This window comes from Dipodomys merriami, unplaced genomic scaffold (assembly GCF_024711535.1).
Source record: "Dipodomys merriami isolate MVZ:Mamm:240054 unplaced genomic scaffold, mDipMer1.0.p SCAF_10, whole genome shotgun sequence".
NCBI lineage: Eukaryota > Metazoa > Chordata > Mammalia > Rodentia > Heteromyidae > Dipodomys > Dipodomys merriami.
Window position 1 is genome coordinate 21970301 of NW_027202271.1, and position 27644 is coordinate 21997944.

Below are 27644 nucleotides of genomic sequence, written 5' to 3' on the forward strand. Positions count from 1 at the left end.
CTTCATCGTGACATGCAGAAGGGTCACCAAAAAGACATGCCTGCTACAACGCCCAAAGGAATAACAGCAGGTTAAGAAGGCCACTCCCACTCCTGGATAGGTTTTTAAAACCTGCTTTTATTAATTAATTGTAAGTAATACAAATATTCCAAAAATATAAACAGACACTTAATGGCGTCCTACATTTCAAGTTTTTGAATACAACAAATTTATCAAATCATGAAGCAAGGTAGTCAGAATCCCATAGCCCAGTCACAGTGGGAAGCAGATCCTCCCTCTCCAAATGGCATCTTGAAAGGGAAATGCAGCAAGCTTGGGGTTGATTACAAGCAAAGGAGCTCAGGGACCAAAGGAGTGGGTATGCTCCAGGGACAGACCCCAAAACGCTGGAGGAGGAGGGCAGCTGGACAGACCTCTGACCCCCGCTGCCCTGGCTGAATATGCAGATAATACGGGTGCTTAACAGAAAGAACAAAACAAAGAGACATAACCAAGTCCCTATTGAAAAAAAAAAAAAGCGACTAAAGGGCAACAGAGGTTAAGTAACCCACTGAAGCCCTGGGTGGGAAAAAGGAGCTTACCTTTCTCTCACACACATACACAGCCTGTTGGGGCCCTACATGGGCTGCGTACCAACTGGCCTCAGGAACAGGGTAGGGGTGGCACAACTGCACGGGATCCATTTCCCAAGCAACAACTGCCTTGAGACTCTCGTGCTTTTAATATAAAGAAGCTTCTGGGCCACTGTTAACAAGGTGAGTTTATACCACTTACACACACAAAAAAAAATCTTTGGGAGGCAGGAGGGAGCTAAACAGAAGGTCCCAGGTTAACTGAAGGTAAATTCATTCAACTCCTCCAATAAGGGACCCATGGGCCTACAGAGTGTCCCCTCTACAATGTGCAGAGTGGAAACCCTTACTTGACCCTTTTACCAAACTGGTCCTGTGTCCAAAGCTCCCCCTATAAGAGGGACACGAACATCAGGCTTTTGACTGAGAAGCCCAATCAGAGAGACACACTGTGTCCCTGAAGAGGCACCTTAAAAGAACTGAACCTGGAAGGTGGGCAGATTCCTGGCAGGGCTGAAGCTGGTGCTTGAGGCCAGGTGGCCTACTGACTCCTGAAGACCAGTTTCAAACAGGAAGGGCTGGTGGCAAGCCCTAGAGCAGACTGCACGATGAACTGGCTCCCTTCACAATCTTGCCCTCCTCCAAAAGTGAGTCTGCCTGATTCCTTGGAGGAGCAAGTTCCACAATCACTTCTTGCCCCCAACACCTGAAAACTAGGAAGCCGGCTGCAATAATATGCCTTCAGCCTGGCTCTGGTCCACACACATAGACCCTGTTTAGGTTTGGCTATGTTGCTTCTCTGGGAAAGGAAAAAGAGTGGGTAGGGACGGCATTGCTATAGAGGACCTGCAGGTGGCGATCAGGGTGCTGATGGCATCAGGGTCTATAAAAGCAGGGGCTTCATGCAGAAGCGGCAGAAGACACTCCAACCAAGCCACCCTGGCTTTGGTCGTGTGTCACATTCCAAGAGCTCAGACAAGCTGGATAGGAAGGGCATGGCACAGGCTCTACCTCCATGTGGAAAAACATGGAGAGCCAAAGGAGGGCAAGAAGGTCCTTGGAACTCAATCAGCTTTGAGCCTCTTATTGCTTAGTCAGAAAAGCTTGGCTGGACCAAATGGTAGACTTGTCCAAGCCCTCAGAGATGGGCTTGGAAAGAGGCTTTTCCTGAAAGGATGGCAGCCGAGGCCAGGACCTGAACCTAAGGCTACCGTTGGCCTTAAGGGTGTGAGTTCCCAGGTTCTTTCAAGAGGTCAGCCTCCTTGGTAAGCACCTGAAGCCATCGTCCCCTCTACCTGTAGGACCCCAGTGATGCTGGGGGAAATGACCATATGAACTCGGGGGCTCTGTCCTACTTCTGGGACGCCAAAGAGAAAGACAAGGCCTCACAACGTTGGGACAAGGTGGGAAGGTGGCACCACAAGGCAAGAGAAAAGATGCTAGCCAGCCAGCTACCGTCGAGCTGCTGTGCCACAACTCGGCTGTTCTTTCTCCAAACTGTGTGGTTCCTGAGGCTGGACCCCGTGTGTGGAAACCAAAAAGGATAATGGGATGAGTCCTGAGTGGGTGGTGACCTGCACCTGAAGCGATTCACAAATGCTTTGTAACACCTGTCTCCAAGGAAAACAGACTTGGGAACAGAATCCCTTCCCATCCAGAAGGAGGGAGGAGAAGGGAGAACCCCCACCCAGCCCTGGGGGGGGGGTGTGGGGAGGCCATGATTAAGGCAGTGATGCTGAGGCGGGGCTCCCTTTTGAGGGGCCCCTTGTGCTCCCAATTACAGCAGCACTTCCCCTTTCATTTTCCATCCTGGGGAAACTTTCATCTTATGACTTTTTTTTTTTTTAAAGCATTTACTATTAAGAACCTTTGAAAGCAAGGGACAGCCAGAGTGCAGGTCTATGAGAGGCTCACTCACTCTTGATACCAGAGGCAGGAGAGGCATGTGCGTTAAGGGTTGGCAACCAAAAGACAGAATACCCATCCTTTCTCCATCGTGGAAAAGCAGGAGTTCAGAGGCCCTGGAGAGGAATAGCAATAAGCTGGAAGGATGAAGGCTGGAACAGCGCTTGGCACAGCACAGGCCCCTAGGGAAGACACAACAGGAAAGAGCCCTGCCCAATGGGAGGGGCTGGGACGGCTGAGAGCCCTTCCCCGCCTTCACAATGATGTCCTTGGGCCAGCACCAGCAGAGAATCCCTGAAGAGCAGACTTCTGGGAAGAAACTTAGCTGATCTACAATGTAGCCAAGAGGACTCAAACATTCATGCTCTTTTCTGCAACCCTAACCCCAGCACCTTCCATTCCTCTTACTCCCAGGGGTACAGCTTTGCCAGAAACAAACCAGGCCCACCACTCCATGTTTAGAAAGAGAATTTTAAACAGAGTTAAAGGAACGGAAATCAGTTATCTGTCCTCTTCCAGGCCAGGGCAGGGAGAAGACTTCCTTCCTCATAGGATGAAGACTATGGCTAGTTGGTGAGGAAGGCAAGCCCAGAGCCTGAGCCTTGGGGAGACCCAGAAAGGGCCCACGGCAGGCATTCAGCTGGAAGCAAGTGCAGCCCCTAAGGCCTCGGGACCGATGGCCACGGGAGTGCTGATTCTGGAAACAAGTTCTCATCCTTCCAGAAATGGCATCTTTTTGTCTACAGCAGCTGGCTGGAGAAAGTTCTCAGAAAGGTGTGTGCCCCAGGCATCCAAAGGCAGCCTTTGGCCCTTCCTTTTTCCTTGGCACAGGCCTACAACACTGAGGAAAGGCCATGGTTTGGCAATGGAGCCTGCAATAGTCTTCAGAGGCTTGTCAGGTGATGGGAGAGGAGACAAGCTAACTGGCGAAGAGTCTTGATCTTTCATCCCCTGTCCCTCTGAAACACTTGGCTATCCTGGGGTGATGCTCACTGGAGACTCCTCACTCCTCGTGACACACCCACCCAAATACACTAAACACACAAATCTCAGGAGCCCAACTCAGGGAGCAGGCAGCTCTGAATACTGCTGGGCTGACTTGCCCATTTGACATCTAACCTGCTCTAAAGCTCTTTCTAATCACTTCTATTTCCAGGACCCATTTGGTGAGGTGCTCCAGCTTCTGCTTGGTCCGTCAGGCTGGTCAGAAAGGCACAGTATAGCAAAGTCCCCTACTGGGGTGGCCGTTGCTTGGAAGCTGGAGGGCTAAGGGGCCCGCAGCTGCCCAAGGCTGGTGTAGACATCATCGGCTCCACTTAGCTCCTCAAAAATTGGGATCAGGTTCAGCAACTCGGTATCTGCCATGTCATCAAACCAGGACTGCACAGGCACCTGGGGTGGGAAAAAGGGTAGGGTTCAAGCTGGGCACCAGTAGTTCATGCCTATAACCCTAGCTATTCTGGAAGGCTGGGATCTCTGAGGATCTTGGTTCAAGGGTAGGTAGGAAAATCCATTCAGACTCTTAATCTCCAGTTAACCATCAAAAAAGCCAAAAGAAGTAGAGCAGAGGCTCACACGACAGAGCACTAGCCTTGAGCAAGAAAGCTAAGGGAGGGCTGGGAAGGTGGCTCAGTGGTAGAGCGCTTGCCTTGCATGCATGAGGCCCTGCATTCGATTCCTCAGCACCACATAAGCAAAAAGAAAAAAGCTGGAAGTGGTGCTGTGGTTTAAGCGGTAGAGCGCTAGCCTTGAGCTGAAGAGCTGAGGGACAGTGCCCAGGTCCAGAGTTCAGGCCCCACGACCGGAACCAAAAAAAAAAAAAAAAAAAAGCTAAGGGACAGTGCCTGTGTTTAAGCCCCAGGACTCTCACAAAAAAGAAAGGAAAGAGGCCTCAATCTCTTGAGTGCTGCCTCTTCCCTTCCTCACCCAGAGACTCCGGAGGCTGCCAGGTTGGCACAATTCCCTGCCCATCCCCTCGCCCAGGCCCTGCCAGGAGCGCCTATCCTGCCGACTCACTGCGTTCTCTGGGTGGAAGATGTAAGAAGCAGGTGAGTTGTCCAGGATGAGGGTCTTCCTCAGGTCCCTCCCCAGGCGGCTAAGGTCCTTGACATAGCACCCCTGGTGGAATACACAGGACTCCCGGAACAAGCGGGCCCGGAACACCCCACACCGGTCCAGCAGGTCTGTCACAGGGTCAGCATACTGGGAGGAGAGAAGATGCCTTGGTTTGGATGTAGTGCTGGTCACCCATTGTCCTGCAGGCTTCTTCCCTCCCCTCCTCCCCGCAGGTACCTTGGCCAGGCTGGCAGTGAAGAGTACACATTCAAAGAGTTCCCCCATACGTCTCAGGAACTCATCCACATAAGGCCTCTTGAGCACATACACCTGGGGAGAAGCAGAACAGCCTGTTGGAGGAGCCCTGGGAGGCAGAAGCAGGAAGGGTTGCCACCTGTGCCGTTTACACAAGCGTGGCAGTCTGCTGGCTCAGGGTCCCAACCTTAATCCGGCTATGGAAGCAAAGTGCACGCACATCCCAGGAGCCATCTCTCATTCCAGCGGTGGACCATCAGCTGCCTCCGGAAACAAGTAATCAAGAATAGGCCTCACAGATGGAAACAGCCTATCCTGGATTACTTGAATCCAGCCACAGCCTGGGTGAGAGCTTTTTGTCCTGGACTCCAGGAGGATAATCTGTTCAGGTCCCCATCAGGCAAGGATACCAGTACTTCCTGAAACTTTGTGCCTCACATGGAACTGCACTGGGGAGAAGAGACCTTTTCCCTCGATGACTAGACTGGACACTCTCCACGCTGTATCCTTACACCCACTTTCTGTGCTCACATCCTGCCAGCTACGCTAACCCTGGTGTCCACCATTCAGGATCTGGTGGATTTTGCCTTTAAAGGTTCTTTAGCTACACATCTCATCTATCTGCATTCTTAATTATTTCCTGCCTTCAGCCTACCAAAGTGCTTCTAGGACCATTTCCTCCAGGTCCTAGCACAGAGTGTATGCCTGCCATCAAGTTCTAGTAGAGCCGGCCTAAGTCATCCAGCTCCCTACACCCCTCACAAACCCTGCAGCAGGAACCCTCTCCAGGTACTCCCAACTCAGTTCCTGTCAGCCCAACATCTCCCCAACTTTCACCCTTCTTCTTCCCAGCTATTCAGTTACTTTCACCTCCCCTCACTTTTTCCTCAAAGCCCTCCTCAGTCTTAACCTCTTTTTTCCCCTTTCTTCCATGGGTTTTGTGCATCTCTATATGCTCACCTAGGTGGGGTGGTGGAGGTGCAGAATGCCTCTAAGAGAGCTGAAAATACAGCGACAACCTACTAAAACATCAATCCCCAAATTCCCTGAGTAACTCTGCTACCTGACCAGGCTTGGCAGACAAATAGCAAGGTTACCAGGGCATCTGCTTCAGAGCTACCTGAACCTCCTGCCAACTGGTAGGCTTCCTGGGCAAGTGTTCTAAGTAAACGGTCTTTCACTACCAACTTCCTGATCTCTAACCCCAGACTGAAGCAGGTTACATGTGGCTGTGTAGATCCCATGCTCTTTACAGATGCATGCTGAGCACTTCAGAGCAGAATCCAGTGCAGGGACTCAGAGAGGGAAGTCACACAGGAGATGCCTAGGTGGGGGAGGAAGAAATTCACTAATTCTTTACGAGGTGGTGGGACAAGGAGGAGTCTTCCAAGAGCAGCCAGTGTCCCTGCCTGTTAACAGGCATAACACCATTCAGGAATAAAGAAAATTGAACAGGGTCAAGGCATAGGAGCTACTGTGACCCTAGGTACTCATGAGGATTGGAGTTTGAGGCAAGTCTGAGCAGAGTTCTCAAGAACTCATCTCAACAAATACCTCACTTCAACAAATAAGCTTGGATCTCTTCAAATGGTAGAATGCGTAAACTGGAGGCCCTGAATTCAATGCCCAGCATTGGGGGGTGGTTGTAATAAATCCGTTAAAAGTTACTGTATTATGAAACAAGAGTTCCATCTGTGTGTATGAGTGTATGTGTGCACACGTGTGTGCATGAACATGCACATAAACAATGGTCAACAAATGACTATTATTAAAAAATATAAACTTGTTTCATCCACCCTGATTGCAGAGATGAAGCAAGGTGACATGACAGCTAGAGGGAGGTATGGAGCTGAAAGTTTTATTTTATGGTTGAGTATCAAGGATAGCAATAAAATAGGAGAGGCTGAAGTTACAGACAAGGGGTCAGTGGACATAACCAAAGCCTTGGGAAGGATGCGGGAGCCCAGCACGGAGGAGTGGAGGCAGATCCCACCCCCAGTCTGGGGTTTGGTGTGCCTGGTGGGTAGCTCACCTGGTGAGTGGTCCCTTCAATCTCTACAGGCACTATGAAGTCAGCATTGTTGATTGGCTGCAAAGCAGGAGTTAATAACATCAATTTGGTAGTATAAGGCTGAGGAGCTCCCACCGCCCCATGACCCTGGGAGGATCTGAGGGGAATCGTTCCTAGAGACACCAGGAAGCCCCTCCTGTTGGCCCACCAAGGAGCTCTCAGCTCAGTGTTCCATACTGCACCAACTTCTGGTTTTCCTTACTCCCCCAGATCCCATCACACACTGCCGGAATTGAAGGTTTTTTTTTTTTTTTGGTCAGTCGTGGGGCTTGAACTCTGGGCCTGGGTGCTGTCCCTTAGCTCTTCAGCTCAAGGCTAGCGCTCTACCACTTGAGCCACAGTGCCACTTGCGGTTGTCTGGTGGTTTATTGGAGACAAGAGTTTCAAGGACTTTCCTGCCCAGGCTGGCTTTGAACCGCGATCCTCAGATCTCAGCCTCCTGAGTTGCTAGGATTGCAGGTGTGAGCCACCAGCGCCCGGCTAAACTTTTTTTTAAGGCAGGGTCTCTCTATATATAACCAGGTTGGCCTTGAACTTGGCAATCCTGAGTTCAGTCTTTTCAGGGCTTTCTTGAGTTAACAAACATCCCGATTAAGAAAAACCCAGGCAGCGCAGCGGGATGCTGATGGCTCACATCTATAATCCTAGCTATTTGGGAGGGTGAAATCTGAGGATCACTGTTCAAGCCAGCCCTAGCAGGAAAGTCTATGCAACTTTTATCTCCAATTAACCTTGAGCCAAAAAGTCAAGTGAAAGAGCTTTTAAATTAAAGGAGGAAGGAAGAGAGAGAGAGACAGAGAGAGGGAGGGAGGGAGGGAGGGAAGGAAGGAAGGAAGGAAGGAAGGAAGGAAGGAAGGAAGGAAGGAAAAACAATGGGTAAAGCCAAGGCTGATTCAAGCAGTCTTTTAGGCCTGCCCTGTGTGGTGTCCTGACCACTTTGTGTTACATGGCTGGTGGCAGATGTAGCCTGCTGGAGAGAAGGTTCTTCATATTCTTCAGAATGCCCTTAGATATGTGACATCAGAGTGGCCCTCTTGGATATATCTCTCCTCACCTTTTATCACCTCTTGTTGGGTTCACAGGCAGGCCTAACATAGATATAGAAAAAGCTCCTACTTACCTTAAAGGAGCTATGCACAAGGGTTTCATCCAGATCAATGACCACGCAGATCCTTCCTTGATCTTCTTCTGTCACCTCTGGGAGCAGGCAGGTCCCAGGGATCTAAAATTAGAGTCAGGTTGCTGAATTGTGCCCACCAAGCAGAAAGCCCAATCATTTGCCTCAGTAGAATGCTAGAGACGAAATCCCCAACCCAGGACAGGCACGACTTAAAGACAGAACAGAAGGGAAGGGTAGGGTAGGACTGGATCCTTGGCTTAGTCTCCCAGGGTCATGGTGAACAGGAGGTGGCAGCTAGGGCTAAAACTACAAGGAAGGACACACAAGCGTCCCCCCCACCAAAAAAACCAAAAAGCCAAAACCAAAAACCAAAAACCACCAAAAACAAAACAAAAAAAACACAAAACTTTACAGTGAGCTCTCTGCAAATACTTAGAACAAGTGGCTTCTCAGGGCAGGGAGCAGGCATCCAGGCAGCAAGAGTGAGGGTAACCACCTCGCCTGCCAGGCTAGCCAGGGATCATGAGGTCAGCCAGATGCACGTACCTGATAAAACTGGTACTGGAGACACTGGAGGAGATCCGACTGGGGGAGAGAAGCAGGGGTCAGTGCCAACTCACCAAACCCTCCTGCCCCATCCAAACCACGGCTTCTGCTCCCACTACCCAGCCACCTGGGAAGCTCCTCACATGACCAGAGTGGCTAAAAAGGCTAGGGCGTCCTTTCCACAGTGGGCTAGTTTGAAGGATGGAAAAGGTAGTGTCCCGGTTCTTAGCTGCCAGGCTAGAGTCAGTCACAGGAACACAAAGGCTGATTCAGGAGCATAGAGTCAGAGGCAGGAACCAACCCTGAACCCTCCTTCTCTTTCAGGGTATGTTTCCTCTGCCCCTTTGGAGGGTAACTGGGGAACGTGAGACAAGATCTCCACAAAACATCAAGGAAGCCAACGTGGGGCCACTGGAAGCACACAAGACATGAGGGAAGATGAGTGCAGCGTGAAGAATCCCCTGCCTTCCGCTAATAATAAAAACGTCACCTTTATCAAAAGTATTAAGTGTTCTTAATGAAAATCTTCAAGTAAAATTCTAGCACTTAATTAAAAACAACTACAATAACAACCCAAAACTAATGTTGGCCTTTGAGTGTGTTTCTTTCAACTGGAGCTGGCAGTCATTTTTCTGTAGTAGTATTATTACATGAACTTGCATTCTGCCTTTTGAAACAATACTGTCATGTTGTACTCATAGACACCTCTTTATATATATATATACATATATTTTTTATTTTTATTTTTTTTGTTGTTGTTGTTGTTGGTTGTGGGGGCTGAACTCTGGGGCTGGGCGCTGTCCCTCAGCTTTTCAGCTCAAGGCTAGCACTCTACTACCTGAGCCACAGCACCACTTCTGGCTTTTTTCTGCTTATGTGGTGCTGAGGAATCGAACCCAGGGCCTCATGCATGTGAGGCAAGCACTCTACCACTGAGCTCCTAATTCCCAGCCCCTAATTTTTTTAATACATATTTTTTATTGTAAAGATACTATACAGAGGGGTTACAGGTATATGTTATTTTTTGTTTGTTTGTTCTATTTTTGTGCCAAGTACAGGGGCTTGACTCAGGGTGTTGATACTTTCATTTGGCAGTTTTTGCACAAGAATGGTGCTCTAGCTGGGCATGGGTGGCTCATGCCTGTAATCCTAGCTACTCAGGAAGCTGAGATCTAAGGAGTGCAGTTTGAAGTCATTGCAGTCAGGTAAGTCTGTGAGACTTTTATCTCTAACTAAAACTGGAAGTAGTGCTGTGGTTCAAAGTGTAGAGTGCTAGCCTTGAGCAAGAAGAGCTCAAGGACAGTGCTCAGGCCCCGAGTTCAAGTTCCATAACTGACCAAAAAATAAAGAATGGTGCTCTACCACTTGAGCCGCATCTCCAGTTCTGGCTTTTTCACTGGTTAGCCAGAGACAAGAATCTCACATCTGTAACCAAGGCTGGCTTTGAACCTGTATCCTCAGATCTTAGCCTAAGTAGCTAGGATTACAGACATAAGCCACCAGCACCTGGCTTCAGCCTGGTTTTAAGAATGAGCAAGGACAGCTATTCCTCACTATTTTGGAGAGATACTATTGATTTTTTATTTTTGGTGGTCTTGGGGCTTGAACTCTGGGCCTGGACACTGTCCTTGACCTTTTGTTCAAGACAAGTGCTCTGCTACTTCATCCACAGTGCTACTTCTGGCTTCTTTGAGTGGTTTATTAGAGGTAAGAGTCTCATGCATTTTCCTGTCCAGGCTGGCTTTGAACTGCAATCCTCAGATCTCCACCTCCTAAGTAGCTAGGATTACAGGTGTGAGGCACTGGTACCTGGCAGAATGACACTTGTTGGTTAGTGGTGGCTCCCCTAACCCCCATCCCCCTATAAAGGCTAGACATACCTCTGGTCATGTGATAATAAACAAAATACCCAAACATTCCCAAATGCCTCACACTGGTATGGTTGAGAAGTGCTGGAGGGTTATTAAGAGCATGGCAGAGTTTCAATTCCTTGATTCCTGTGAGGACGGTAACTGGGAAGGGAGCTTGGTATAGATGCAGGCTTTTGAGCTAATGAGATTTGAGTTTGAATCCTGACACTCTCACAGAGTAAGCATGCTCTGTGTCTGTTTCCATATCTATGAAGTAGAATCCTGTGTCTCCCCGTGATCATATGAGATGGAAGGTGCAAGGCACCTTGCCAGGGCCCAGGAAACCACTGGGATACCTGGCTGGCCCATACTGCGAAGGGGAAGCAACAGACGCAGGATGGGTTACTGAGGGAAGGGTGGAGGAAAGGTCTCTGGACCAGGAGTCTTCCAGACAGGGCCACAATGCCTACTAGCTAGGAATCCTCAACTAACAGTCCCTTCCCAGCTAACACTGCACACCCCATCCAGCTACCTTAGCAATGGTGTTGGCTTCCTCCTTGTACGCGGCGAGCTCAGTGGAAGAGCTTGATTGGCCAACATGCTGGGAGCGAAAACAGCAGAAAAGGGCCTTGAAGATGTTGCGCCCACGAGGCTTCTTAGGAGAGGACTTGGAGACCAGGCCTAGAGAAAAGTGAATGGCAAAAGTATTAGCTACAAGGACTTTAGTCTCTCTGTCAACAGCTACCCTGTGCCTGTATCCCCTCTGGCCTGTGAGCCCTGCCCAGACACATAGTATGTGCCTAGTGAACAACTGCATACAGCCAACAGTGAACCGTGCCTGTTTATTCCAACACTTTGTCTTTAAACTAGAATTAGCAGGAATTCTCACTCTCTGCTTTAGGAAACAAAGAGTCCTGTGCTGCAGAGGTTTTGTTCTTCATTCCATCGGAGGGACTGGAAAGGCACCAAGATGGGCCAGGTAGAGAACTTGGATGTTTTACCTGTCTAGCTACAGCACACTACAGGTACCTTCAACATTAATTCATCAAGGCAGAAATCCCAGACGATTGCCAGTCTCCAGGAAGATTGCCTGTTCTAGATGATGGGCTATTAACCTAGTCCCTTAAGAAGTTGGTGGAAGCCGGGCGCTGGTGGCTCATGCCTGTAATCCTAGCTACTCAGGAGGCTGAGATCTGAGGATCGAGGTTCAAAGCCAGCCCGGGCAGCAGAGACCGTGAGACTCCTATCTCCAATAAACCACCAGAAAACCGGAAGTGGCGGTGTAGCTCAAGTAGTAGAGCGCTTGCCTTGAGCTAAAGAGCTGAGGGACAGCGCCCAGGCCCAGAGTTCAAGCCCCACGACCGACAAAAAAAAAAAAAAAAAAAAAAAAAAGAAGTTGGTGGAGCTGCAATATGGTTCAGTGGCAATTTTTCTAGCTGCTGGGTCAGTGGCAGCAGAATAGAGTCTACTTTAGTAGTCCCTCTCAAACTAACACACATACTTGTGCACGGTACCTCTGCCCCATGCTCCAACCACTCTTGTTAACATTCCTTCCCCTCAGCAGCCCCAGCTTGATTAGAAAACAGGTGGATTAAGCTTTTGGAACATGCACATCCTGCCCCCTGGCCTAGGCTGAGGCCTTTACACTGCCTGCTTTTGTCCTACCTTGCCAATTTGGGCTTCGGAAATTCAAAGCCACTTTAATAGAAGGTACGACAAAGAGGCATCAAGGAAGTCAAGCAGATACAAAAAGCTACGGGCATGACAAGATCGACCCAAAATGGACTTTGCACTATCTTTTCCAAGGTCTTTTCACTTCTGATGAATGGGTTCTGGCAATGGCTGAGCCAGTGGAGATGCGATAGTCACTCAGGCCAGGAGGTGGCGCTACACAACCACTCACAGGATGGTCCCAAGTCACAGGTTTCTTCCCCTGGGGATCAGAGCATCCCAGCGTCAGGCATTAAACAAACCCAATGAGCAGGCAAGTAAACACCGGAAATGCTTATCTTTGGGGGGTGGGGGGGAAGAAAAACAGAATGTGCCACAGAGGTTTCTCAGTGCTCTTCCTGGGGGTGAGGCTGAAGGGAAGGGAAAGCACAGTGGTGGGAAGTGGGGGTCACCCACCACAGCTCCCTCAGGTCTGGGAACTCCCCAGAGCCCTCCCTGGACAAGAAGTGTACGGGAGAGACTGCACCTTTGTTTGAACTGCCCGTGATTGAAGAAGAGGAGAGAAAACCAAACTTCTAGGGACCAAGAAGGAAGAAAAACCATACGCAGCCGTCAGTCAAGTTTAAGTCAGCGCCATTGAGCAACAGGCTCAGTCTGACTCAAGTTTCTCTCTTGAGAACCTCCTCTGGGAGCTCCCCAGTTGGACACTCCCCCCCCCCGCCCCCTTTAGGCCTGGGCACTGGTTTGACAACTGAAAATGTTTTAGAAAATGACTGAGTCTTTTCAGCAATTAGCCCCAAAGCACTTGTGTTACTCCGAAGTTGACCCTGGAGGAAGCACCAGATTTCTTTGAGCGTTTCAGTTATACAGCTTGTGTTGGGATTCACAAGACAATGACACACATCCAAAGTTGTCCATGTGTTCACGGAGACCAAATTCAGTGTGGTGCCCAGTTCGTAATAGACAGCCAGCAGGACAGGCTGTTCCTTGAACCCCACGCCTCCTGCTATTCTTTTTATTTATGTTTGGGGCCAGTACTGGGGCTTGAACTCACAGAACCTTATTCCCTCCTGGCTTAGCTTTTTCACACAATGCCGGCTTGCTACCACTTGAGCCACATCTCTACTTCCAGCTTTTTTGGTGGTCAATGGGAGATGAGTCTCAGGGATTTTTCTATCCAGGGCTGGCTTCAAACCACGTTCCTCAGATCTCAGCTTCCTGAGTAGATAGATTATAGGCATGAGGCACCAGTGCCTGGCCCACTATTCTTAATCTATACAGAAAGCAGAGGGAAAGGGCAGCTTCCCTACCAACCTGCTTGTTGGCCTGTATTAAATTTAACCCCAGGGATATAGACAGATGCTGACACAAAGCTCTAAGACCAAAGCTGAACCACTGCTTTTCCTTTGGTTTATTTATGGTTTCTTCATGCAGAACCACAATCGGAGATTTAACCAGGGCATGGAGCCTTTCTTAAAAGGCCACACAGTCCAGGCCTTTCCTGAAGAGAGGCCACGTCAGGAATGCACTCAGCATCGTAGTGACAGATGCCGCGAAGGCTGAGTAATTATAAGAGGCAGAGGGGTGAAAGCGGCAGCTGGCTGGGGCTACAGAGAGGCCTCTCGCCTGTCCCCAGTGGGGGGGTGGGGGTGGGGGGGGCAACAGGCAGAGGGGTCTTGTCCCAGCACAGGAAACTTGGACTCTGCAGGGGGTGAGGATCTTCTGCAAACACAAGGTGAATGGCAGCCTCTGTGCTTCGAGAGGTCATCAGTGGTCCAGCCTGTAATCCCAGCTGCTCAGGAGGCTGAGATCTGAGGATCAGTTGGACCCTAACCTCAAGGAAAATTCCACCAGACTTTTTTGGTTTTTTTTTTTTGTTTTTCTTTTTTTGGTCGGCCATGGGGCTTGAACTCTGGGCCTGGGCGCTGTCCCTCAGCTCTTCAGCTCAAGGCGAGCGCTCTACCACTTGAGCTACAGCGCCACTTCCGGTTTTCTGGTGGTTTATTGGAGATAGGAGTCTCACGGTCTCTGCTGCCCAGGCTGGCTTTGAACCTCGATCCTCAGATCTCAGCCTCCTGAGTAGCTAGGATTACAGGCGTGAGCCACCAGCGCCCGGCCCACCAGACTTTTATATATAGTTAACCAGCAAAAAACCAGAAGTAGCTGTGGCTCAAGTGGTGCAAAAAGCCAGAAGCAGCTGTGGCTTAAGTGGTAGAGCATTAGCGGTGAGCAAAAAAGCTAAAGCATAGCACCTAGGCTGAGTTCAAGCCCTGGAACCAGCAGAGTCAGAGTCAGAGAGAAAGAGAGAGAGAGAGAGAGAGAGAGAGAGAGAGAGAGAGACAAGACGACAGACAGACATCACAAGTGCATGGACCTTCGGGTCAGGCTCTTCAAGCAAACACCCCAAATCTTGTCTGGGGTCTCACACACCTCCTCCTCCATAGGTGCCACTTCCTTCCATCCTTCTCCACTGTCTGTCCTCTTACCTTTATGAACAGTGCCCTGAGACCTCCTCAGGGCCCGCTTCAGCCTCCCTCAACACGGCTGCCTCCCAGAAGGGCCTTTGAGGGCCTCAGCCCACCACATCCATCATCCTGTGGCCTCTGTCTGGCAGACTCCCACCCAGCAGTGAGTCGCTCCAGAGGCCTGTGTCACTCCTGCAGAGCTACAACCTGTGGGGGCCTCCACTGTCTGCCATGACCCAGAAGAGCTGCAAACAGAAAAGGCCTTCTTTATGTGAGGAAAGGAGGGCCACAGGGAAGGAGCTGAGTGCTCAAGTCAAGTCACGGAGTCTCTCTGAGTCTCAGTCATGTTTACTGAACACTAAAGATATGTACCAGACCCAGGTTAAGATTCTGACATTAGCTGGGCGCCGGTGGCTCGCGCCTGTAATCCTAGCTACTCAGGAGGCTGAGATCTGAGGATCACAGTTCAAAGCCAGCCTAGGCAGGGAAGTCCGTGAAACCCTTATCTCCAATAAACCACCAGAAAACCGGAAGTGGTGCTGTGGCTCAAGTGGCAGAGCACTAGCCTTGAGCTGAAGAGCTGAGGGACAGCGCCCAGGCCCAGGGTTCAGGCACCACGACTGACAGGGAAAAAAAAAATTCTGACATCACTAACTCATTTAAGCCTCTCTCTATAGAACGGAAATGGAAGCTGGGCACTGGTGCCCATGTCTATAATCCTAGCTCTTTGGGAGGCTGAGAGCTGACAACCACTGTTAGCAAGCCCAGGCAGAACAAAGTCCATGAGATTCTTATCTCCAATGAACCAAGAAAAAGCTGGAAGTGGAGCTGTGGCTCAACTGGTAGAGTGCCGGCCTTGAATGAAAAAGCTAAGGGACAATGGTCAGGCCTTGAGTTCAAGCTCTACTACTGGGTGGGCACATATATGCCTGTGCGTGTGTGTGTGCGTGTGCTCGCATGCATGCACGCACACGTGCGCGCGCGCACACACACGCACACAGTATAAAGGGTTAACAGTTAATGACTCTGGGATTCCACTTCAGGGAATATATCCTCTGCACCCTCTAACTGCTCTGACCAGCAGATACAGAGGAGGGAGGGACCAAAGCCAGGAGCTCTGGTCTAAGATCTGCTTTGTACACTGAATTTAAGGGTGGATGGGAGCCACATTGCAGAATGGGATCTAAAACCTGAGTCAAAGAGCCTTTGGAGGGCTCCTGTGAGCGAGCACACAGCATGGTGCTGTGTGCTCCCTGCCAGCAGGTGCAGGTTACCCCCAGCCCCAGGAGAGGAACACCAGGCATTGACAGGTGCGAAGGGACTTCATGGCAGTTTTCCTGATGAAGACTTGGAGCAAGTGTCATGGAACTTCAAGACAAGCTGCTCTCCCTCTTCTATCTGATGCTGTGCATCTGTTCTCTCCATCCCAAACCTCTGCTTAGACTGTGAATAAGCTCTAGCCTTGAGCAAAAACAGCTAAAGGACAGCATCCTGGCCCTGAGTTCAACCCCCAGTACAGGCAACAACAAAATGAAAAGAATGCCCAGTGCCTTAAGTTTTGTTTGTCCTTTCGGTCCTGAGTGGGGTCTTGCTGTTATCCCAGTTTGTGGATAAAGAAACCACCTCTCCGTGAGGAGCTGCATAGTTGACAGAGGAAGTGGCAGAGCCTGCATTTCAGCCCAGACAGCCTCAGAGTGGGGGCAGCTCTCACGTCCGCCTTTCTCTCTGTAGTCTGGCTTTTCCTTCTTCAGCCTTTGGCACCGAGCTCTGGACAAAGTCAATGCAATGGATGGGGTGACAGAGATCAAGATGCATGGTACTCAGAAGCATGGTACTCATCACCTGGCTTCTGGAATTGAAACTCCTAGCTGGGTGCTGATGCTCCATCTATAATCACAGCTACTCAGGAGGCTGAGATCTGAGGAGTGAGGTTCAAACCCAGCCCAGGCAGGGAGAAGCCTATGAGACTCATCTCCAATTAAGCAGCAAAAAAGCCAGAAGTGGAGGGTGGCTCGTCAAGAACAGCACCCTGAGTTCAAGCCCCAGGATGAGCATACACAAACACAAAGTCAATGCAGTGCTTGTTTTAATGATCTAACTGGCAGCCGCCACCCTGATTCACGATGAATCACTAATGGGTGACCTCATGGGTCTCCGCAGAGCAGCAACAGAGGAGCCCTCCCTCCCGCATCATGTGTTAGTAACCCAAGATCAGAAGCTGCAGGACTGCTTGGGGACTCTCAGCCCAAGCAGGTTTACAATGTCAGAACCACTCTACATAGCTCCCAATCCACCAAAAAGTCATGTTCCTCCATAAATGCCAACAAAGCAGGTAAGGCTGCCTTGCTGAGTATGATCACTACCCTCTCCCCCTATGTTCCCAGCCACTGTCCCAAGCAGGCAGAGCCCTATTTACCTCTGCCTTGCAGGAAATGTATGTGAGTAACGTACACACACACACACACACACACACACACACACACACACACACACACACACACACACACACACCCTAAGCAGAGTTGTACAACTCTATTTTTAACCTCTGAAGGTCAGGTCCAGATACACACACACACACACACACACACACACACACACACACACACACACACACACACACACACACACACACACACACACACACACACACACACACACACACACACACACACACACCCTAAGCAGAGTTGTACAACTCTATTTTTAACCTCTGAAGGTCAGGTCCAGATACCACTGTTGCATAGCTCTGTGTCCCAGCAAAGGAACTTTACTGCTCACAGGAAATCCGCCGAGGACTGGGCAGAAGATAAACCCTTTCAGCTATGGGGATTTCACGGAGTCCATTCACATAAAAGGATGCTTGCTTAGTTCACTGACTCCCAGCCCGCACCCCTACCCCAAGCACTTCCTTCCCCACCCCTTCCCATCCCCCTCAGCAAAGGCCTTGGCCTGGCTAACACTCTAAAATGGCCTCTTCTCAGAGAGGCCTCCCTCCCTTCAGCTATTGGAGGAAGGAGAGTATTTGGAGCATTTCCGGCCCTTCTTGGCCAGCTGCCTGGGCCCTGCAGCCAAGACACATCTGATTGGGGCTCCCTGTGGAGAGGAGTCCTCCCAGGTAGTCCGAAAGGGGCATCTGTGCCTTGGCGAAAGATAGGCAGGAAAGTGCCAGGTGGACGGAAGGGCTCCTGGGACCAGCAGGTGAGTGGGCACAGGGACTAGAGAGGTTGAGAGAGGCCTAGATGCACCCCCCCAGAAAAGACTGGGAACAGAGCAAGTAGACTGTGTTTCCACAGCACCCAAGCATCGTCCTGGCTCTCTCCAGCTAACAAGGCAGGCAGGGCCTTGCCCTGCTCAGCACCAGCTCTCCCGAAGTTCCAGAAAGAAACTGTGAATCTGTCTGCATCGACTTTTTTTTTTTCTTTTTAAGAGGGCAGTTTGGCTCACACTAGCACGGTCCACCCTGGTACCCAACTGGCAGCCAACAACTGGTAGTCCTGTGCGAGTCAAGTCTCCATTAGTTCTCCCTGCCTGAGCAGGCCTGCCTCCTTGCTTACATCTTCTCTTTTTCAATTTTGCAGTGCCAGGGATGGAACGCTGGGCTTTATACATGCTATGTGAATACTCCACCACTGACCCTACACCCTCAGCCTGTGGTTCTGTCATGTAGCCCAGGATGGCCTTGAACCTGACAGTCTTCTTTTAGCCTCCTGAGTGCTGTGAACCACCGTGCCTGGTACCTCTCTCCTAAGACAGGATTCCCTCCTGCCAACTCCCTGCCCCCAGTTTTGGTTCCTGTTGTTATTTGTCTGTTTTGGAGATAGGATTGAAGCCAGGCTGGTGGCTCATGCCTGTAATCCTAGCTACTCAGGTTGGCTGAGATCTGAGGATCTCAGTTCAAAGCCAGCCTGGGCAGGAAAGTCTGTGAGACTCTTATCTCTAATAAGCCAGCAGAAAACCAGAAGTGGCATTGTGGCTGAAGAGCTGAGGGACAGCGCTCAGACCCAGAGTTCAAGTCCCATGACTCCCCCCCCCCCAAAAAAAAAAGAGACAGGATTGAAATGATGAATTATTCCTTTAGAACATTAAGGTGGTCATTTCTTTTTTCTTTTTCTTTTTTTTTTTTTGTCAGTAGTGGGGCTTGAACTCTGGGCCTGGGTGCTGAGGCATTCAGCTCAAGCCTAGTGCTCTACCACTTGAGCCACAGTGCCACTTCCAAGGTTTTTTTTGTTTTTTTTTTTTTTTGTCGGTCATGGGGCTTGAACTCTGGGCCTGGGCGCTGTCACTTAGCTCTTCAGCTCAAGGCGAGCGCTCTACCACTTGAGCTACAGCGCCACTTCCGGTTTTCTGGTGGTTTATTGGAGATAGGAGTCTCACAGTCTCTCCTGCCCGGGCTGGCTTTGAACCTCGATTCTCAGATCTCAGCCTCCTGAGTAGCTAGGATTACAGGAGTGAGCCACCAGCGCCGGGCTACTTCCAAGTTTTGGTTCCTTAATGGTCCTTTGGAATGATGTGGAAGGCACAAGGGACATACTACCATGCCTCCTGACTTCCCTCTTGTCCCCTTCAGCAATCTGAGCTCTCATCTTAACTTTAGGGACGTTCCCTCAAAAGGGATTGTGTTTTGGAAGTGGGGTATTCCTGGCCACTCCTAAAGCATGCTCAACATACCCGGCTGATTTCAGAATCCGCTTCTGAAGAAGTTGTTAGTAACACAGCTTCCTAGTCAGCTCCAACATTTACGAAATGTGGTTAATCCCTCTCAAAAACAAACAACAACAATAAAAGGCCCAGAAGGTATGAACTAAGCAGGAGAATCTCTCCCTGGGAAGGCCCCACGACCACCAATGCACTGGGGTAGGGGGTCCCCAAAAGCAGCAGGTTCTGGGCCAGATAGAAATGGATTTTGCTCTATAGATTTATCAACAGCAAGCTCAGGGTCCTGACCCCACTCAGAGGAGCCTGGGGGATGGCAGGCAGCAATGGGATGGCTCGCAGGGCAGCTGGGACAAATTTGAGATGCCACTTTTAAAAACCCCTAAGGGCTGGATCCTGCCCTTACCTTAGGAGGCTCATCTAGAACAGAGGTGGCACTGGGGGACTGGAAAGCAGCCATCTCGAAAACTCCCTCCTCCTAAGGGGGAGGAGGGGGCTGAACAGACCCCCACCCGCCAAGCAGGGCACAAACATCCTCGTGGTGATGCTTCAGCTCCTGCCTTGGCTCTCTTGTCTCTGACTCCTGGAATGCATGGGTTTGGTGGAACAAGAGGAATCCAGGTTTATAAGCCTGCTTTAGGTTAACACCAGCAGGAATGAGGCACAAAAATGGCAGCGAAGGTACAGTGTGAAAAAGCAAGGAGCCCCCTGTACCAGTGAATCAAGCAGTTGTAACTGAAGGTGTTGTGTTTAAATCCTGGTTCTGGGAGCTGGAGGTGGGAGCTCAGTGGTAGAATGTTTGCTTAGCAAGTGCAAAGGCCCTGAGTTCTATACCTACCACTGAAAAATAAAAAAGTAAAAGAACCATCCTGCCTTTTCCATAGGAAAGGTATGTGGCCTCAGTTTCTTCATCTACAAAATGGTGAGAATTACCAGGAGCTGAGGGAGTGGTCTGTTCTGTTCGTCATTAAAGGCAAAGCATTCTCCTACTTTTATCTGTCTCAATCTCAACTAGGCACCAGAAAGGGACCTGAGAGATTCCCTCCAGGGCTGGAGATGTGGCTCAAGTGTTAGTGTGCCTGCCCAGCAACGCTGAGGGCTGAAGTTCAAACCCCAGTACCCCCACTAAAAGAGAGAGAGATTCTACTATATGCTAGGGTGTGGTGGTTCATGTTTGCAGCATTTGGGAGGGTGAGTCCGGAGGACTTTGAGTTCAAGCCACAGCCCAGGTTATATTATTACCAAGACTCCAAGCCTGGGAAAGGGCCTTTTCTGGGACTCCACAAAAATCAATCACAGTTACACACACACTCCTTTTCAGAGGTTGGCCAACCAGTTCTTTCTTCAAGCAGCTGGCCTCTGCAGAGGGACTGAGTGCATTCTACCAGAGATGCACTCATCTCCAGGGACACTCCCCGGCTCCTCCCATACACCTAGGCCAACCCAGTCAACCAGTATAGGTGTGTCACCTGAGAGAAAGCAGCGAGCTGGGTGTCAGGCCCCCTGAAACTGCTCAGTAGCTCTGAGGTTGAGATCCCTTATAAGCCAGTGGGAAATCTCTCCTGTATGTCCTTTTGCAAGATGGCTTCAGCTTGCCTAAGACTCACACAGACTTAAAAAAGTAGAGGGCCAACAGGGGTAATAGGAGTGCAGTGCTGGGTGAAGGTAGGGTTCTGGCAGTCCAGAATTAGCTGACACCAAGCTCTCCCCCTGGGCAGGTTGCTATGATGATTACCTGAGATGCTAGATATAAAATTCTAGTAATAGTGCTTTGCCTTCAACTACTACAATGTATAAACATTGGTTGGAATCATTGCTGGAGAAATGAGGGTCATTACTCTGTCTACCTGCACAGCAAACTTTAGGACTCCCTTCAAGGAACCACAGGATCTCAAACAGCAAAATTGGACCCCCAAGAGCAATCTGCCTGTTCAGGACTAAACAGGCATTGGAGCCACTGCTGTGCTTTACCTGGCTCTTATCCGAGGACACCTGTCAGAATCACGGGGAGCATTTGGAACACACACATGCCTGGCTCACCTGCCAGGCTCTGATTCAGTAGGTCCCAGGTTGGGGGAGGGGGGGGTATTTTTAGTCAGCAGCACAGGAGATTCTGATGTGTGAGAGCCAACACCTTAAAGGTTGTCAGGGGTCTGTGACCAAATTTTCCAAGACTGAAAGGGGATCCACCTTCCCCAGGTCTGACTAGCACCAGAGTCCCGATTACCTTCCAAGGGGCTCTCGTTCTATGCTACATGAGTCAAAAGATCTGAGCCTGATGTGTCAGTCCTGTAGGTCCCACTTGCTGTGAAGGAAGGGCCCCTCCTCTTTCTGCTACGCAAACCAAAGAAGAGTGATAAACTGTCCTTTCCACAGGCCTGGATGATGCAATTTGAGCCTTCCCATGAGTTGGCTTGGCTTTCAGTGTGGTGGGGGGCCCCGTGAGCTCCCTGAGAAACAGTACAGGTGGGAAAGAACAAGATGGAAAAGATGTCAAGAGATAAAAGGCGCTGGGTGTGGTGGGTGGTGCATGCTTGTAATCTTAGCACTTTGGAAGCTAAGGCCGAAGGATCACAAGTTTGAGGCCTGTCTGGGCCACATAGCAAGGCTCTGTCTCAAGAAACAAACAACAACAACAAAAACCAAAAAAAATAGGAGAGAGCAGAAAAAAGAAGAGGAAAGGTAGGCAGGGGAAAGGAGGCAGAGAAGGGAAGAGAAGAGGAGAGGAGGGAAGGCACAGGGGACGGGGTAGGTATAGAAAAAAGAGAGAAAGAGCAAAGCCTGGTGGGGCTTTGTTAATATGTCCATCTGCATCCCAGGTGCGTCTTTTTGTCCTCCCTCCCCCAAGACTAAGGCATCAATTCCAAGTTTCCCAGAGCTGGCCAGCTTTCTGTGATCTCCTAAAGTTCTACCCAAAGCTGCAAAGGCAAACCTTAACAATATCTGTTTAAACAAACAAACACCTGCTCTTTTCTCTTATTAAGATTCCTGGTACTGGGGATTGAACTCATGACCTGGTGCTGTCCCTGAGCCTTTTTTGCTCCAGGCTAGCACTCTACCATGTAAGCCCCAGTTCCATTTCTGCCCTTTCTGGAAGTTAATTGGAGATAAATAGTCCCACAGACTTTCCTGTGGATTCGAACCTCAATCTTCAGATAGCCTCCTGAGTAGCTAGGCTTGAGCCATCAACCTGGAGCTTCAGTCACTTAAATGCAAACAGCAAGGGAAGGCTGATTCTTTCTGTCTTGAGTATAGCCATCTTTGAGAGGTCAAAGCAAGTGTTCTCAAGATTTGGTTAGACTTCAGCGACTCTGTCAGAAGAGGCACATGACTCCCTGGCCTCCTTTATCCCCCCTCATGCCCAGGCGCCAGCCAGAATGGCTGCAGCCCCACGGCACATGTGGATGAAAATTCCACCCCAAGTACTGCGGGCACAAAGAAGGGGTCTGTGCAAAAAGGCTCTAAGACACAGAAAGCTTGAGCCCCCACATCCGCGTGTCCTCTGACCCCCAGCCACCTGTCTTTAACAGGAAAACCCACACAACTGTGTCCTTGGGGAACGAAAGAAAAGGGAGTAGGAGTTTAGCTGCATAAAAAAGGGTATTAACATTTATCCATCATCTACTAAGTATGGCATAGAATGGCAGATATTATTATTCCTATTTTACAGCTAAAGTACTTACAATACTGAAGTCGCATTGTGAACAACAGGGAGAGGGTTTGAACCTAGGCCTAAAAAAATCCATTTTAATGCTGGCACAATCAACATTTTAAGTGCACCCCATGCCACCTTGGTCCCAATTCACTCAATTCAAGAACCAAATTTCCCAAGATAGAAATAAAGCCAACACCCAAAATTCCCCAAAAGCTAGCAGAAAAAAGTCGGCAAAGGGAGAAAGGGAAAGGAATCGATGTTGGTGTGCAAGCAGCACGCACGCGCGCACACACACACAAACACATGTGTGTATTTACATGTTGTCTTTCTTTGCTACATGTAGAAACATATCCATTATTTCTCCACAGAAAGTTCTAGAAATTGCTTTCCACAGTATTGCAAAGTCCCTGCAAAGGGATTTGGAAGATCCCACTGGGAGCAGTGGGCCACCTTGTTCCCTCACCAGTGGCGGGTAAGGAGACAAGACCCACCACCACCCAGGCAATCCCTCCAGGGATTTCTCACAGGAATTTCAAAGTCTTGCTCTGCTGAAAGCTGGCAAAGCAGTGGTCCCAGATGCTGGGCATTTACAAACTTTGTTTCTGAGTTAAAAGCACTCCCCTGGGGTCCTCAAGGGTGGAGAAAATAAATACAAACTGGGGGGGGGGGGGAAATCACAGAGCCGGGCCTTAGCAGCACAGAGACAAAAGAGGCAAGACCCAGGCTGGGCTAGCAGAGAGACGCTTGCAGCCCAGACCCTACAGACAGCATGCAGATGCAGAGTCCCACCCATCCAGCTAGCTGTGGAGCAAAGGCCAGCAAGACTTCTTTTCAGCCTTTTCCCCTAAAGGCTTCGCTATATCTACAGCAAAAGGTGTTTGGCCAGGTGCTTGTCTCTCACACCTGTAATCCAAGCTACTCAGCAGGTTAAGGTCTGAGGATCACAGTTCAAAGCCAGCCCAGGTAGGTAAGTCTATGAGACTCTTATGTCCAATTAATCAGCAAATTAACCATAGTGGAACTATGATTCAAGTGTTAACAGCACCAGCCTTGAGAAAAAAAAGAAAAGCTAAGGGGCAGAACGTAGGCCCTGAGTTCAACACTCAGTGATGGCAAGTGTGTGTGCACCAGGATGTCCACACACATGCACATGTGCACCCACAAACACCCCCCCCACACACACACATACACACAAAGGTGTTCAAATGTTTTCTTGCAAGAATGAGGCACAATTTCACTGCCATTTGTGGAGAAGGCAGGAGCTGGGAAAACGTACAGGCTGCTTCTTCTACCTTTTACTTCACACTAAAGGGACTACAGATGGGCCTAGTTTTCTTGGCTTGTCCTCACTTCAGAGCAGAGACCACCCAGGGCACCTCCTTCTACCAATGAAGGTGGCATCCTGGTATGTGACTCAGTAAGTGGACATTCCAGCCAAAGCCACGTTACCTTTTTGATTTTTGATATTGTGCACAATCTTGTCCTTGCTGTCCCAGGAAGCCATTTCTCCCATCTGTCTGGGAAAATGATCCAATTCTGGTGCTTTTATCATCAATGCTTTCAGCAACTTTGTTCTACTTCCCCTACTGTAATTACTTTTGAATCATCAACACACCCAGACAGCCTTAAAGCTCAAGAGAACAGAATGCTAAAAATGAAAAAAAAAAAAATCTGCAATGGAAAACAACTTCACTAAAGAGCCACCCAAGCTAGAAGCAATTGCTTTGCAGAAATTGACTTTTTAATCAACTGCCTCCCTCTTTTTCCAAAGGCTGGTAGGACTTGGGGATGGGACTGGTGTGGGGGAGGAAGGAGAGGGACAGGAACTCTTGAAATTGCTAAAGAAAACATTTGCTTCCTCTCCTCCTTTTTTTTTTGTTTTTAAGATGCAAGTTCTGTTTGTAAATGATGGAGGACTCAGCAAGCTGGCTTTGGTTGCTGGGTGCTCAAGCAGCCCAAAAAGAAAGCATGCCTTCTCTGGAATGCAATCAAATTACAGAAGGGGGGTGGGGGGAGAAGGGAGGTGGGGAGGGGCAGACCCAGTGGCTGCTGGCTTGAGAATTCAGATTCCTCCCGGGATAAGTTTGAAGGACAAACCACACACACAAAATGAAAACAAAATCCCAACTCCAAGAAAACCCAGCCACCACAGCACCAGGACACTATTATGAAGCCAGTTGCTTCCTGGGGTTACCTATTCTGTCACCTGCCACTCATGCTGGAGGATGGAACTTGTGGCTCTGATTTGGCAGATGCCACTTCACAGTTCAACTTTCCTTCCCTCTGGTGTGGACCCCACCACCTAAAGCACCTGGTGGGATACTCTTGTTTCCTCATCACCTTGTACCCTCCCACATCCAGATTGCTTCACCTCAGCCAGGTACTAGGGTCCTTTCTTGGGGTGAGAGTGGGGAGGAGTATGGCCGTGGGCACCCTCCCTTTTTTCAGCCCTTGGCACAGCTGGGCAGTGGGCAGAAGCAGTGTGAAGTTGCTGTCTGGGTCACACAGCAGAGATATAGCAGTCAGGAGGGCAGAAAAGCAGGCAACAGGAGATCTGAGAGGTTGGGGCGGTTTGCAGGAGGAACCGGAGTACAAGGCTCCTCCATGGCTCCTCAAGGCTGGCTTATTTAAAGGGCCCAGGATGTGGGAAGCCTACATGGGCCCCCTTTCTCTGGACATTCCACGAAGGAATTCCAGAGAGGCTGACACATCATACCAGCTGCTTTGCCAATAGGCAAACTGGGGGAGTCTCTGGGGAACGTGACCCCTAGGAATAAATAACCGTAGGAACAAATAACGTGGACCAGCAGAGACGTGGGGCCAAACGCAGGCCCTGCAGCTGGCCCCCAACCAGGCTCTGGGTACATCCAGGCGGCAGCACAGGGCCCTGAGGTTAGGGGAGGGGAGAGGGGGGGATGGCAGAGGACAGAAATACTCCGGATTTGGCCCCAAGAACGCTCAGTAGCCTAAGCCTCTGGGCCAAGTGGCCTCAGTCTTGGGGGAGTTTTCTAGAAAAAAATTTTTTCTTTTTTCGAAGGTGAGGCTGGTCCTTATTAACTGCGCGTGGAAATTCTACACAGTCCTCAAGGCCGAGAGGAGATGGGAAGAGAGTTTCGAGGGTCCTCACTACGCCCAAACTAAGCTCCTCGCCCCCCGCAGGAGGCCCAGGCCTCTCCCTCCATTCCGATCGCCCCCCTCCCAAGCCCCCCCACCCCGGGAGAGGGGGGGCTTGCCCGTCCCCGCCACCAGCGTCTCCACCAGACCCTCAGGAAGGCGGGGGCCGCCAGCCGCTGCCCACAGAGAACTCGCACTTTTTCGCTGCGCGATTCAGAAACACTCCGGGTCTGATGCCATCCGGCGAATTATGTAACCAGGGACACCGCTCCCGGGCTAAACAAACGCGGCTCTGTGTGTGCAGCGGCGGCCCCGGGGGAGCGCACCGGGCAGGGAGGGGCTCCGGCCGGGCCTCCGCTCCGGCTCGTTTGGCTCAGCGAAATCTGCGGGGAGGCAGCCCCCGTGGGCCACCGGGGCCCCCGGGCCCCCGAGCGGAGCGGCCCGAGGGCCAGTCGGGCCCGACCTGGGCCTAGACCCCTTCCCCTCCCCGCGGCCGCCCCCAGCCTCCAGGCGACCAACTTGGTCCAGAGTCGTCCCCCCCGCGCCGCCCCCCACGCCGCCCCCCACCCGGTCCCCCGCCCTCCAACCCCCACCTGGACGCGGTCACCGCTGGCTGTCCGAGCGATCGCGAGCTTCCCGGGGGCGGGCGGATGGGGGCAGGGGGGCGCTCGGAAGTGTAGAACTCCAGCCCCGGCTCGGTTCCAGCTTGGGACCCCCCTCGGTCTCCCTTCCCCATCCCTTCCCGCGATCCGGGGGCAGAAAAGCGACCCCTCCCCTGGACCGCCCTCCCCACTCAGGAGGGGGCGGCCGCGGGTGGGCTCGTGCTGCGAGCGCGACCCCTCGGTCGCCGTGCTTGGGGGAGGGGTTGCACGGCGGAGTGACAGCTGCGCGGGTGACACCCCCCCCGGGGCGCGGGGCGCGGGGCGCCTGGGCCCTGTGCAGCCCCCGTGGGGCTCGGAGTACCGACTGGGACGCGGTGGCAGACGGACCCGGGGGTCCAGTAGGAAATGTCCGTCCGTCGCCCCGGGGGGTGGGGAGACCCGACGTGGGTCCGGGGGGGAGGATAGGCGCCCCTTCCCCGCCCGGGGGCGGCGTAAAGTTTTTGGAAGTTGCGGCCCCTACCTTGCTTGGTGAGCACCAGGGCGTCTTCCCTCCGCGCCTGGGTGATGATGGAGCCGTGTTCCATCTAACAATCCCGCGGGCCCGAGCTGGCTGGGCGGGAGGACCGGCGGGCTTGCAGGCTCGGCTGGGTTGGGCTGGGGGGGGGGCCTGGGCGGGGGCCCGCTCCGGCTCCGGCTCCCAAGACTCGGACTCCCACAGCTGTTCACATCCCCCCTCTTGTTTCCTCCCCGGGCCGGGAAGGGAGGAGGCCTATACAGAGGGCGGGCGGCCCGGGCAGCGGCTCCCCCGGGTGCCCCCGGCCCCGATCCCCCGGTGGCAGCTCCGGGCTCCTCAGTTTGGGTCCAACATGGAGAATCCGGAGCGAAAACAAGAGGAGGAAATGGGACACGGGGCGGTTTCCAGGCTCCCCCCTCCCCTCCGTACTCCAGATAAACAACCCGCGGCTGCAGCGCCCACCCCCGCGCGCCTCCCGGTTCTGAACCCGGCCTCCTCGGGGCCTACCCGCGCTTCCCACTCTAGGCCAGTGTCTTAGGCCCCCGGACCCTCCGACCTGTGAACCGCAGGGATAGCGAACGGTCCCTAGCTATGCT

At 51.2% G+C, this 27644-nt stretch overlaps 2 protein-coding genes across 2 annotated transcripts in view; one reads left to right on the forward strand and one right to left on the reverse strand.

Moving 5' to 3' along the window:
- Tsfm (Ts translation elongation factor, mitochondrial) overlaps positions 1-148 on the forward strand; it is a 57186-nt gene extending 57038 nt beyond the window's left edge. Inside the window, exon 6 of the mRNA XM_069987652.1 lies at positions 1-148. Within this exon, the coding sequence (XP_069843753.1) occupies positions 1-11 (11 nt within the window). The 3' untranslated portion in view covers positions 12-148.
- On the reverse strand, positions 98-27644 carry Ctdsp2 (CTD small phosphatase 2). Its single transcript, XM_069987666.1, has 8 exons — positions 27055-27644; positions 10907-11055; positions 8525-8563; positions 7979-8080; positions 6820-6876; positions 4770-4862; positions 4494-4679; positions 98-3869 (listed from the first exon to the last, which is right to left on the reverse strand). The coding sequence occupies exons 1-8, from the start codon at positions 27116-27118 to the stop codon at positions 3744-3746; spliced, it is 816 nt and encodes a 271-aa protein (XP_069843767.1). The 5' UTR covers positions 27119-27644; the 3' UTR covers positions 98-3743.

Excerpts from the sequence above, each read along its gene's own strand:
- Ctdsp2 (XM_069987666.1), bottom strand. The coding sequence starts at position 27,118 with ATGGAACACGGCTCCATCATCACCCAGGCGCGGAGGGAAGACGCCCTG. Across the intron at positions 11,056-27,054 it reads CCTGGTGCTCACCAAGCAAG|GCCTGGTCTCCAAGTCCTCT; the intron begins GTAGGGGCCGCA and ends ACTTTTCTCTAG. Across the intron at positions 4,680-4,769 it reads TCACTGCCAGCCTGGCCAAG|TATGCTGACCCTGTGACAGA; the intron begins GTACCTGCGGGG and ends CTCTCCTCCCAG.